The sequence below is a fragment of the Chrysemys picta genome, chromosome 1, assembly GCF_011386835.1.
Source record: "Chrysemys picta bellii isolate R12L10 chromosome 1, ASM1138683v2, whole genome shotgun sequence".
NCBI lineage: Eukaryota > Metazoa > Chordata > Testudines > Emydidae > Chrysemys > Chrysemys picta.
Genome location: NC_088791.1, coordinates 13,197,878 through 13,210,897, shown reverse-complemented (window position 1 = coordinate 13,210,897; position 13,020 = coordinate 13,197,878). Strand labels below are relative to the sequence as shown.

The 13,020-nt window shown below is 39.7% G+C and overlaps 1 protein-coding gene across 3 annotated transcripts in view; it reads right to left on the bottom strand.

Moving 5' to 3' along the window:
* TAF3 (TATA-box binding protein associated factor 3) overlaps positions 1–13,020 on the bottom strand; it is a 148,805-nt gene that overhangs the window by 22,031 nt on the left and 113,754 nt on the right. For all 3 annotated transcript variants that reach the window (XM_005291915.5, XM_042859469.2, XM_042859468.2), the window contains 2 exons: positions 7,158–8,962; positions 1,170–1,252 (listed from right to left, as the gene is read on the bottom strand). In XM_005291915.5, the coding sequence (XP_005291972.1) occupies positions 1,170–1,252; positions 7,158–8,962 (1,888 nt within the window). The remainder of the gene's footprint in view (positions 1–1,169; positions 1,253–7,157; positions 8,963–13,020) is intronic.

Below are 13,020 nucleotides of genomic sequence, written 5' to 3'. Positions count from 1 at the left end.
TCCATCACAAGGCCATTTTGTAAATGGATTGCAGGTAAGATGACACATTGAATACTGTGTTCAGCACTAGCTACCCCATCTCAAATCAGATGTGTCAGAAAAGGTCAAGTAAAGGACAAAGCAAATGACAAGAGGCATGGAAAGACTGGCATACAATAGTAATAATAATAATTGATAATAATACAACTTATCTCATACATCAAGAGAGATGAAAAAAAGATTAGACTATTTAGTTTGGCTGTGATACAAAGAAGCAGCAACATGTCAGAGGTACATAAAATAATGAGTGGTAGGGAGAAGATCTGTTGGGCGTTAATATTTACCATATCTTAATATAAGAAACCTGTGTAACTAAAAGGCAACACATTTTGAAAACTGATTAAAGGAAATACTTTCACACAAAGCAAAACCAACCTATGGAACTTGATGCCACTTGTTCCTCCCCTCCACACACTCTTTCCCCGCTTGTGCTCTACACCCACCTGTTGCATCTTGTCCTTATTTAGATCATATGCTTTTTGGGGCAAGGATTGTCTTATTTATTTATGTTTGTACAACACCCAGCACAAAAGGACTATTGGGTCCTTTTGTAGTACTGTACAAGTAATAATAATTAGTGAGCTAATGAACAAAACCAGGATTTAAAAAGGATTAGGCACCTACATGAATAACCACTACCAACAGTTTATACTAGCTAAGATAAAAATGTATAAAGGGATGTCAACCATCATGTTTCAATGCACAAAGCTGCTAACTGCCTGGGGCTCTGAAACTTCTCCCTGGAGTACGGTATGGATTATGAAGATTTTCATTGGCTACTGTTGAAGATTGGTCATTACCCTAAATTGACCAGTGATTTAAGACTATGTTCCTAGAAGAACATTAGCAGGGAATGCAGCAGGACAGATAATGGAGAAATTCAGAGGGTTTTCCTTGGAAATGCTGAGGTGTTTCGTTCCGAGGTTAAGAAATAAATTGGGTGAGATTTCTTTAATGGCAAGTATTTTGATTTATACTTTGTAATATCGGGAGAAGGTTTCTCAGATGCACACCTTTATCAGCCAATCATTTTTAAAGTTTCCTTTATGAAAACAGGATTTATTAGAAGTGATAAGCAATGAATCTCTGATAAGCATGCACCCCTTTCCACTCGATTTCTTTGTACTTACATCTTGTCTTGGCCAGCACCCACTCTCAGCGTCAGCCTGGGAATAACTGGTGATGGAGCTGGAACAACAGGTTCCACTTTGATCTGTTCAAGGGAATACATTTAACAATAAATACACTGCTTCTCTAAACAGAGATTTAACACTTCTTTACTAATTACACTGGAGCTGAGTTAAATTGACAAAAGGAATGATCACTCTTCCCCATACTACATGCCAAAGCATGTAAGGACACTGTTGGGAGAGCCCTGCAATATCTCATCACAAATCAGTTATGGGCTGAAAAGTCAACTTGGAAGTTCATTGTGTTTGTAAATGTATGTGCAGTATGTTAATTACTGCTTTAATATTCTTGTAGAGTTATGAAAAGATTAAGCTGGTCTCCACACAATGAGGTTATGTCTGCATTGTGCTGCAGTATGGACTACAGGGGTGTGAATTGCAGAGCACACCAAAGTGTTGCAATCTAACTGGATGTTGCTGGTGTGAACTGAAAGGTACTTTGTTTGCATTAATGCTTTCAAACTATACTATATGAATGTGAACCAGTTATCTTTCAGTTTGCACCAGCAGTGTCCAGGTGAGACAGTTACTGTAACACTTTGATGTGCACTGCAATTCATACCATAGTCCACACTGTGATGCACCATAGACAAGCCCTGAGACTGATACGATATGACACATGTGAACTGTGGGTCAGACCCTAACATTGTACAGATATTCTCATTGTACTCAATAGGCCCTCAAGAGAAGCATCTTCACACCCAATTATTACAAATCCATCTTGGTATCTGAGCACACTTCACATAGTTTAGATTAAAGCAAATATTTCCCAAATACAGCAAGGAAACATACTTGCAGAATCAAAACTTTGAACACAGAAAAGGGAAAAAATCTAAGCCCCTTACCTGCAAACACTTAATTATATGGTTTCAACGGGATTACTGACATGTGCAAAATTAAGCACATGCATAAGTGTTTGCAGCCTTGGGACCACAGTCAGGATGTTCTGCAATATTGTGAAGAATGGGGCTGAGTTACTAAGGCCTAGTGCAGGGGTTGGCAACCTTTCAGAAGTGGTGGGCCGAGTCTTCATTTATTCACTCTGATTGAAGTTTTCGCGTGCCTGTCATACATTTTAACATTTTTAGAAGGTGTCTTTCTATAAGTCTATAATATGTAACTAAATTATTGTTGTATGTAAATTAAATAAGGCTTTTAAATTGTTTAAATAAGCTTAATTTAAAATTAAATCAAAATGCAGAGCCCCCTGGACCAGTGGCCAGGAACCGGGCAGCGTGAGTGCCACTGAAAATCAGCTCGCATGCTGCCTTCGGCACGCGTACCATAGGTTGCCTACCCCTGGACTAGTGTCTGTTGTGCACCCTAAATTCCAAAACAATAGCAGTTTATGGTGCTCAGCGCCCGAGAGGATCAGCTTTTCAACTCATTTTTAGAGGGGGAGCTATAGTAACCACTACATTTAGGTTGCCCAACACTTCCCACAATAAAATATTCTTGTGATTTTTTTCTTGAAGAGTTCTCACTTTAAATGCATGCTTAAATCCAGCACTGTTCAACAAAGCACTTTAGAACAAGCTTAAGCACTGTGTTGGTTCGGGGCCTTGGTATCCAAATGAGAAAAAACAGTTCACACAACAATTCACTGCACAATCAGCTGGACTGATTGAAAGAAAAAGCGACAATTCGGGAGGGAAGAAGCATGTTTTAAAGGAGGTGTTTTAAGGAGGAAAGAGGGGACTAACTGTCAACATGATAAGAGGGCAGGATGGAAAAAGGCAAAGGCCAGAGGAGGAGGACTTGGAAGGGCAATTAGGTGTAATAATTATATATTCCCATATATAGAGATGCAGAGATACATGACTGAGAAAGTTGGACTGTATATACAAAGCTGCAACTTCCACCAAAACCAAAACCAACCCCTACTAATTTCTGACTCTACATTTCATTTTTTTTACACAGATAACCAAGCTGTACCAAAGAGCTCTCCATGGACTAGCTTCAGACTAGATGACCCTTGCGGTCCCTTCTAACCCTATGATTTTATGCTTTTACCTCAGACTTCTCTCCACTCCTTTGGTTATATACCACAAGTCTCCTTTCTGCCATTCCTCACAAGTTGGTACAAGGCATTTTCTTCTCTGCAGTTCCTGCTGTGTGGAATGGCCTTGCTCTCTCTCTCTTCCCCTTGTGTCTCTCTTAATTGCTTTCTATCTGTCTCCGTTAAATACAATTTGGTCCAGTGAACAGGGAACTGGACTGGACTTGGGAGACTTGGGTACTGTTCCTGGCTCAGCCACAGATCTGCTATGTGACCTTGCATAAATCATTTCACTTCTCCATGCCTATCATTTGTCTGTCTTGACTTAGACTGTAGCCTGTTTGGGGCAGGAACTGTCTCTCTGTGTGCACAGCACCCAGCACAAGAGGGTTCAAATCTTGGTTGGGGTCTTTGGGTGCTACTGTAACAAATAAATAAGGGCCAAATCATGGCCTGGATTGTGTGACAGCACGATGGGGCATACAGAGCCCCCTTACTCCTTTGTGCCAGCTACCAACACCACAGGTGTGGGGGAGGGGAAGCAGGCTCCACAGAGCTCCACCTCCATACCACATAGATCTGTCAGTGTGCAGGATCTATACACAATGCAGGTTGCTCCCCCCCGGAGCAGTGGGGAAACTAAATCACAATCTCCCTCCTGGGTTACTCCAGGGGCAGCATAACAATGCTCATGGCAGATCATATAGTCACAATCTTGTCCTGAATAATCATCGTCATTCCCCCTCTTCCTCTTCGGACTTGTGACTGAATGCCTTAATTCATTAAGCATGCCAAGGCTTCATGCTGTGACTTTTTGTGTGTCCTATATACAATATATTGTGGACTGCCCTGCATTTATCTGCCAACCATTTTGGCATACAGTTGCAGGAAATACATTAACAAAATATATTTAAAAAAAATAAATCAAAACTAAGGTATGAAATCACTTACTTAACAAAACCTGGTTATAACAAAACATAGTACTCTAAATTAGAAATGTTACTCACTGCCACATATTGTCTAGTGCTAACACTATTTTTCTAAACACACAAACATTCCCTAACTCCTTTATTACATTATCTAACACATTTGACATTTTAAAAAAATAATCAAGTTTATAATGTGGAGAGACTTCCTACGAACACCACTCATCTTTCAGGTCATTCTTATTTCTCTTAAATTGACGCGTCATGGAATGTTAAGTGTCCAGGCAGTAACTTGATCATTTGCACTTACAGCACAACTGCTGGTTAAGTAAGCCATTGTGTGATCTAAAAGCTAAATTAAGGAAACATGTGCTTTTAGGGGTTAAAATGAAAGAGCAGCATTCTGGAGTAATACTGGGAATTGGGGCCAGCAGAAGAGTATTTACAGTGGATTACTAAGCTTCCCAAATCACCAAAGAGGTAAAGTCCAGCAATATAAGACTCCTTTGTAGCTAACTAAAAATACATTGTCAGTGGATTTGTCCAGTTTTATGTATAAGCAATACTTCTTTCACCTGAACTAATACTAGTAGTCATATAAGCCCCTTATTGCCATGTGCTGCATTTTTTTTGCTAATCTTCAAGGATTTAGCTTCTTTGCCACATACCTCAGGGCACCAACTGATAAAGCTCTAACTCTCCATTTTTCCAGGACACCAGCAGTGCGGCCTTGCAAAAAATGAAAATCGCTCAAGAGATTTAAAGGGGAAATTTATTTTTAAAATCCTGACTTGCAGCAAAGAGGTGGATTTAAAAAAAGCTTATCTATCAAGAATCAGTTTAAATTTTAATTCTATCTAGGGAGTCTTTCATGCATTCTAGCTTTAAAGTTTATCTTTTGACAGGGACTTTTTGCCAAGGTAATGGGCAGCTTTGTCAATTTAATCTGACCAAGTTTTTATTACCGTTGAACTCCTTTCATTAAAATATATATTTGAGACTATAACAAATCTTTAATAGTTCCGACTCCTTTGTGTATACATTCTATTGCTCTAAAGTAAATTAAGAACAGAAATAAGCAGAAAACATAAAAAACAGTTATGTATTTATTAGGCCATGTAATGTGTGAAGAATGGTCAACATCTTTTTTGTCTGCATTTTACTCTTTGTTAAAATCTTTGGGGCAATAGGGCCAAAATGTCCCAGATTTACAGAGGAAGAGGTGTCAATGCACACAGACTAAGGCCTGGTCCACACTAACCCCCCACTTCGAACTAAGATACGCAACTTCAGCTACGTGAATAACGTAGCTGAATAACATAGCTGAAGTCGAAGTACCTTAGTTCGAACTTACCGCAGGTCCAGACGCGGCAGGCAGGCTCCCCCGTCGATGCCGCGTACTCCTCTCACCAAGCAGGAGTACCGGTGTCGACAGCGAGCACTTCCGGGATTGATATATCGCGTCTAGACAAGACGCGATAAATCGATCCCAGAAGATCGACTGCTTACCGCCGGACCCGGAGGTAAGTATAGACCTACCCTAAAGAATCCATGAAACGTATTCTGTGTATGTTGCAGTGGCCTGAAAGTCAGATAAATCAATATGGACAGGTAGAACAAAACTGTGACCATCATCAAGTCCTCCATGACGCAGGGGACTGGACTAGATGACCTCTCTAGGTGTCTTCCAGTCCGATGATTCTATGAGGGAAGTTAATTCTTCAGAATGTCTGGACTCTAAACTGAGAAGCTACGTTTGCCAACTTTTGCAAGATTTATTGCTCAAAACCTAGAAAGAAGACAACAGACTATAATCTCTTGCAATGGCAGGGGGTGGTCTCCCAAGATCAGGCATTTATGCTGACCATGTACTTGCTGCAAAGCTGGGCACATTTAAAGCTAGTCAGTGTAGACAAGGAGAAGAGCAAAATTGTGTGTGTGTGTGTGTGTGTGTGTGTGTGTGTGTGTGTGTGTATATATATAAATCAAGATTAGGCTGCAACCGGATCTACATCAATTAGCAAAACTGGGGTGGGTAGAAAGTGGCTTTAATGGAGTAGTGCCCTGCATTTCTATGATTCTATAGACTTTCCTAAGTCAATAGGAGCTGTGGGTGCTCATCCCTTTGAAAATCAGGCTCTAGTGACTAAAATAAAACACTCAAAATGAGGCCACTTTTGAACATTTAGGCCATAATGACTATGTTTTGAAAAAAAATATTACTGTGCTTGATCAATGGGGAAAACAAGTTTGGTGTCTTGCTAAGAGAGAAACTTGTGGCCATACTGTACAATTGGGATGGTTAGTAGGAAGGAACCTGAGGCTTATTTAGAAATATTTTTTGCCTTCAGAAGAACAACTAGAGCTTGGATAGGTAAGTAAGGATTAAATCCATAATTCAAGCTAACACTGCTTATCATTATACCTTATATCTACCAATTTTTCCAGCAGGCTGTGGAATTTTACTAACTCCAAAAAAAAAAAAAAAAACAGTTCAATTTTATAAAACTGAATGTAGAGCTCACGAGAAAGCTGTTGGATTGACAGCCCGACAATCAGAAGTCTATTCATCTATGGAACAAATGTGCAGCAATGACTATATAAGCTTCCTTAGGCAGTGCTGTAAATCTGTCTAAACTCTGACCTAGAGGACTCACCTTTATCAGTGAAGGGCAGCTGGTCAATGTTGGAACCCTGGTAGCTCAGGTCAGATGTAAACTGATCTCAGACAACCCCAAGTTTCAGTTTTGCAAAACTGAATTCAACAAACATTTGGCAATTCTAAAACTACAGAGGCTCTGTCCGGTACTGTTGGACAAACCCAGAAATTTACACCATACCCTGTTTTGACTTTGGTGACTTGTCATAAAATAAAGCCAGGTTATCTATTAGCATTTTTCCATTAAATTTTCCTAGAAAGCAAAATTTTGTAATGAGAAAGTGTGGGAGCAAATGTAAATAATTTCTTACATGTAACATGTTAATACCATCTAAACAGCTTACTTTGTCATGTTTGTGTTTTTCTTTTTCTTTGTCTTTCTTTTCTTTCTCCTTTCTCTCCTTTTCCTTCTCCTTCTTTTCCTTTTCTTTGTCCTTCTCCCTTTCCTTCTTTTTCTTCTTCTCTTTTTTGTCTTTCTTCTTCTCTTTAGGCTTCTCTTTTTCCTCAAACAGTTTTTCAGGAAGCATTGTGGACAAGGAAGTCAACATGGTAGGTAGTCTCATGGCGGTAGGAGTGCTAAACAAAGGCAAAGGCATTTCTTTGGGAGGCAACACAAGAGGTGCTGAGGGACCCTTTATCTTATCTTCCTTACCTTTATCTTTAATTTTCTCTTTGTCTTTCTTATCTTTATCTTTCTTGCCTTTATCTTTATCTTTCTTCTTATCTTTATGCTTCTCTCTCTCTTTTTTGGTATTGCCATCTTTCAACTTCATTTTTGTATCAACATCATCAAAGTCCTTCATTTTGAACTTATAGGAATCGAGGTCATCATCTTTGAGTAGGTCTTTCCATTGAAACTTTGCTTCCTTGGTTCCAATGTCTTTATCCTTCTCCTTGTTTTTATCCTTATCTTTGCTTTTGTCTTTATTTTTCTCTTTGTCTTTTTGTTTTTCTTTCTTTTTCATTTTTGTCTTCAGCTCTTTTTTCAGCTTCTTTTTCACTTCTACTGATGATGCCAGCTTGGTTTTCTCCTCATAGACTTTGAGCAGAGGTTCCGGTGTTGGTGGTGAAGCAGAAGGAGAGGAGAAATAAGGAAAGTTTGGAGGCGGATTAGAAGGTGACCCCATCTTTGCTTTTCGAATGACTTCATCAATTGAGTCATCCATTGTCCATGAAATGTCTGAGCTTGAAGTCCCACCCGAGGGAGGCATTGGGGTGGCTCCTACCTTATTTAGACTGTTAGCAGAAACAGAAGCTTTAGGAGTTGGAGTCTCTGAAACAGAAAGTCTTTTAGGGCTGGTAAAAATTTCCCCCTCTGATTCTGAACCAGAGGAAAACTCAAATGGATCAGGTTCTCGTTCTGCACATGCACGAGCAATCACAGCATCAATTGAATCATCAATGGTCTTGTCCATCACTGCCACTTTCTTAGATGGATTTTCACTATTTTGTTTCCCAGGCTCAGGTGGTGTTTGCCCTTGTTTTACTTGGATGTTCTCTTTTCCCATCTTTTCACTTAACGCAGCCAAAGGAGTTCTACTTGGGGTTTCAAGCTTGACTGCCACTTGGGAAACATGAGCGGGAACCTTTGGACTTTTGGGACTTTTTGGACTCTTGGCACGACCTGGTGATTTCTTCTCTTTGGATCCAGTTTTTGGTGAACGTATGGGACTTCCAATAACTACTGGTGCTGGAGTGGCTTTAGGCAATTTAGTCTTCTGTCCTGGAGAACCAGTTTTGGCCTTTGTTTTAGGTGCAAATGGTTTTGATTCTAATGTTTTAGGAGCTGGCATTTGTGATTTTGCAATGGGAGCCAACATTGGTGGTTCTGGTGAAGGAGGGGCTAAATCTGTACTATCTTGAACATGAACTGGAGAAAGCATTGGTGGCACCTTTTGAGTGTTTATTGAACTGAGAGGTTCACGTGGCTCCAATGCTCCATCAATGATGTCCCCTTTAGTGATAGCTAGTTTTGGTCGTTTCATAGCAGGCATTTCCTCAGCTTCAGGACTTTCTAAGGGTCTCTTGCTCAAGAAGTTTTCATCATTAACTGCCTCATCCTCTTCCATCTCTCCTTCCTCTTCCAGGGGAACCTGCATGGCTTCTGCTGATGTACCTCCATCAGTGGGTACCTGTTCCTCTTCCTCCTCTGTTATAAGAAATAAAAAAAAAAGTTACTGGGATACTTTAAAAACATGTTATACAGGAACAAATAAATTATTGAAAATGAATAAGCATCAAGACAGCATTCAAACTGTATTTGGCTCAACGTTATCATCATCTGCTACCTGTTCAGTGACCTACATGAAGCGAGCAAAGCAATTACATTTAGTGACTGGTAGACGTCTGTCTGCAATACAAAATCCATCTTCACAACCGACACTAACTCGAACCATTGTTGGAAGCCTCAAACCAAGGATCAAATGGACTTGAAGGTATGTCTCACCCATAAAGAAAGACCCTCCAGAACAGGTTTGAGGCACATTGACAGGGCAGTGAAGGGAATTTCCCCTGCTGCTGTATTTTGCCTCATCTGTTCTATAAATAGGACTTGGTCAATTTGTCAGGACTTTGGACATTTAATGAGTGCTAAAAGCTCACCCAAAAATATAGCTACCATTTCACAAGTGAAATGATACTGGTATCATTGAATGATATTGCATCCAAACATTTTGTATACCATAAGAAGAAAGTTCTCAATCACATATTAGTCTCTCTCACCCTCTCGGAATCTCACTCTAACCCACTGGAGTTGCTTGGGTTACAAACACACAAGCACCTGACTGATTCGTTAAAAAAAAAAAAAAAAAACGTGGAGGGGAATAGTAAAGTTTTCTATTATAATAAAACAAATCACAAAGTGTACACCCAATTAAATAAAATCCAGTACATTTTAAATGTATGCCTTATTTGTATGCCCACAGATTTTTGATTGTCAGTTAACTTATAAGAGTAATATATGATTTTCTTTCATACTTTCAGAGAAACTATTTGTACACTTCTTGTTCACCATGAATATAGCTCCCAACATGAGACCTTTTGTCCACTTAAACATACTTTCTCCATGTTTTTCTTGCAACAGCATAGCCTAATGGTTAAAACAGAGGATTAAGCTCCACCCATACTATTTGTTGTTCTTCCAGTAAGGGTTTGTGTATATGGGGAAATGTTACCAGCATAACTATACTGATATGATTATACTGCTACAATTATACCAGTATAACACGCCATGTGGACACTCTTAAATAAATACATTTTCCCCATGTACACAAGTACTAAGTCACGTAAACTCCATGCCTCAGTTTATCCACCTGCAAGGATGGCACAACATTTATCTTTTCTCACAGAGGTGTGGTGAGGTTTATATTATATTTGGAAGGTGTTTTAAGACTCTTGGATGAAGGACACAGTACAATAGGGTGACCGGATAGCAAGTGTACAAAATCGGGATGGGGGTGAGGGGGCAATATAAGAAAAAGTCCCCAAAATCGGGACTGTCCCTATAAAATCGGTACCGTACAGTACAAATTGTTTATTGTGGTGAAGTATAAAAAAATCTGCCCTTTTTAAGTGAGCAGGCTGTCTTTTTAATAAATATTTAAAAACTGAAATAAAATGCTGAAATTGTTTAAAGCCATTTAATAAGATGCTCTTTAAAAAAAAAAAAAACCTTTTGGAAGAGTTTATTTTCAGGTTTTCTGAGCTGATGTTTCTTTACTGTAATGTGTCAATGCCCTGATTTAGGAGAGTTGAGTCAAGAGTCCTGGACTGAAGCTTGAATCTTGCCAGCATCGCTAATTAAGTAAAATAAGCTGGCAATTCTGGCTTTTGCCAGGGCCCAGAGGATTTACAGCAGCCAGCCCAGAGTGGAAACTTTGCTTGAGTATAAAGCCTTCCATGAAAAACAGAAAGTGCTAGGGAGTTAGGTTTGCTTGGCTGGGCATTCACATCCTATTTTTTAAATATTAGAAGGGAAAACTGACAGATCACTGTTGACTGAGTCTGCACCGGCTACAAATAGATCTAACTGATGGTTTATGTTTCAGGATCATCAAATCAGTTTCAATCTCTGTCTGCCTTGCTGTATGAATAAGCTCTGCCCTTATGTTCCAAACTGGCATGAGATGAAGGAGGAATAAATATTAGATCGTTATACAGCATTGATGGCAACCACGCTGTGGGGTGCTGGGTCTATTTCCTCCCAACCCCATTATGCATGGGTCCCCATCAGCCGTTTATTTTTGTTTTAAATACCCTAAGTAAAAAGAAAACAAGATGAAGTTCAACAGCAACATTGCACTTTAAAGTCCAAACTATCTACTTATCAAGGTTACAAGAGTGAAAACACAACACAGCCAAATCCAAAATGATATGAGAGGCAAGGAATATTATCATTCTCCTTTTAGGGTGGACATAAAAGGTTTTATATGGATAAAATGAGGTATGTGGAGGTATATTTTGCATTAATTAAAAACAAGAAAAAAAGCTGCAGCAACCAACATTGCTCATAGTCTGAAAAGGGTTTTGAAAGATATTTACATTTACTAGGAAAACTAAACATTCCCGCGCCAAAGATTTCCACTCCGTGTCCCAATTAAACAGCTGATATAGCATGCCCTAACAGAGAATAGTGGAATATTTTACACTGACAGAACTTCTTTCATCCCAGGCACCTCTCACATTATATCCATACAGCACCATGGAACTATAACAGCTTCTGGAGTTAAGGGGAATAGCTACGCTGCACATGGTTCTGCATAACAGTTTAGGGAATGGAGGCAGGAATTTTGTACAATGACAAAGAGCAAACCCCTACTCCGACAAGACACATTAAGTCCACACGCAGCCAAAGGAGCTTCCGTTTTTGAAATCCTGTCTGGAAAGCCAATAAATGGAACTCAGATGGAGATGAAGGTCTGAGACAATCTACCCATCTTAGGGTCTTCTTTAGCATCCATCACAGCAGTACCTAAGCATTTCCAACCTTCTACATATTGAATTTGAGTCCTTCAGTCCATCACATCAGATATCTGGGGTCTAGTTCCAGCTTTCTATGTGAGCTTGGGTGACTCACTTAACCCCTTGGCACTTTTGTTGCCTTATCTGTAAAATAGGGTGATGATATTTTATCGTCACTGGGGTTTGAGTGACATCTCAATAAATGAGGTTTGGGAAGTGCAGAGACTATTAAAGCTCAGTCTGTAAAAGCAAGACTAGAACGGAGAGCCTCTTGGCTCCTCGCCTCATGCACATTGTTGTAAACCACAAAGCCAACTTCATAACAGAGCAACCCACCAGCCTTTTTATAAGAACTGAGATTCCCTGGAAAATTGTATGGGCAAGTTCATAGTCCCCTGAATTGTTCTGGAGGTTCATACGCATTTAACTAATGACTCAGGCTGGTTGGGAATTTTTCTGACAAAACGTTTCTCATTGGAAAATACTGGTTTGTTGGAACAATCTTTTTGTGGAAATGGCCAGTTTCAACAAAACTTGTCAGGAAGGTTTCTCAGGTACAGTGTGGAATTTCTGGTTAGAACCAAACAGAGAGAGAATGATCCCCACCCCAGAACAGCCAATAGCCAAATGTTTATGGCCATCGCCTGGGATGTGAGAGGTCCAGATTCAAGTCCCTGCTCTGCTTGATTTGGAGTACACGTTTGAACCTGGGTCTCCCACATCAATGCCTTAACTACTGAGCTACTGGCTATTCTGGGATGGGTCAGTCTCTCTTTTTGTGTACATTTTAAAAAGCTCTTGTTTTTGTTCCACCACGGAATAAAAACGTATGTCAAAACCTCAACTTTTCTTTTGTAAAACGGAAGCATGGTTTTCCAGTCAGCCCTACTATTGACACACAAAGTGCTCTTTGGACATGCTCAGGTGGCAATTTGGAAACACCCATATTTCAGTCAAATAAACCCCAAATTTCACTTGGAACAAGGCCATGTAATGATCCTCCATGAGGGCTATTTTCCTGCCAATTGGCAGCTTTCAGACCTGAGCCATTTTACTGTGGCCTGGTTGGAAAATAAGACACGATTTTTTAATAGAGAAAGTCTGATCTCTCAACTCTCCTCTCACTCAAAAACTACTGGACCATTTTCCTTCAAACAAATTCATATTGGGGCAAAGACCAAAGTATGGAAAAATGTCACTCTGAAAAGGTAATTTGCTTGACAATATTATAAGTATTTGAAAATGTGG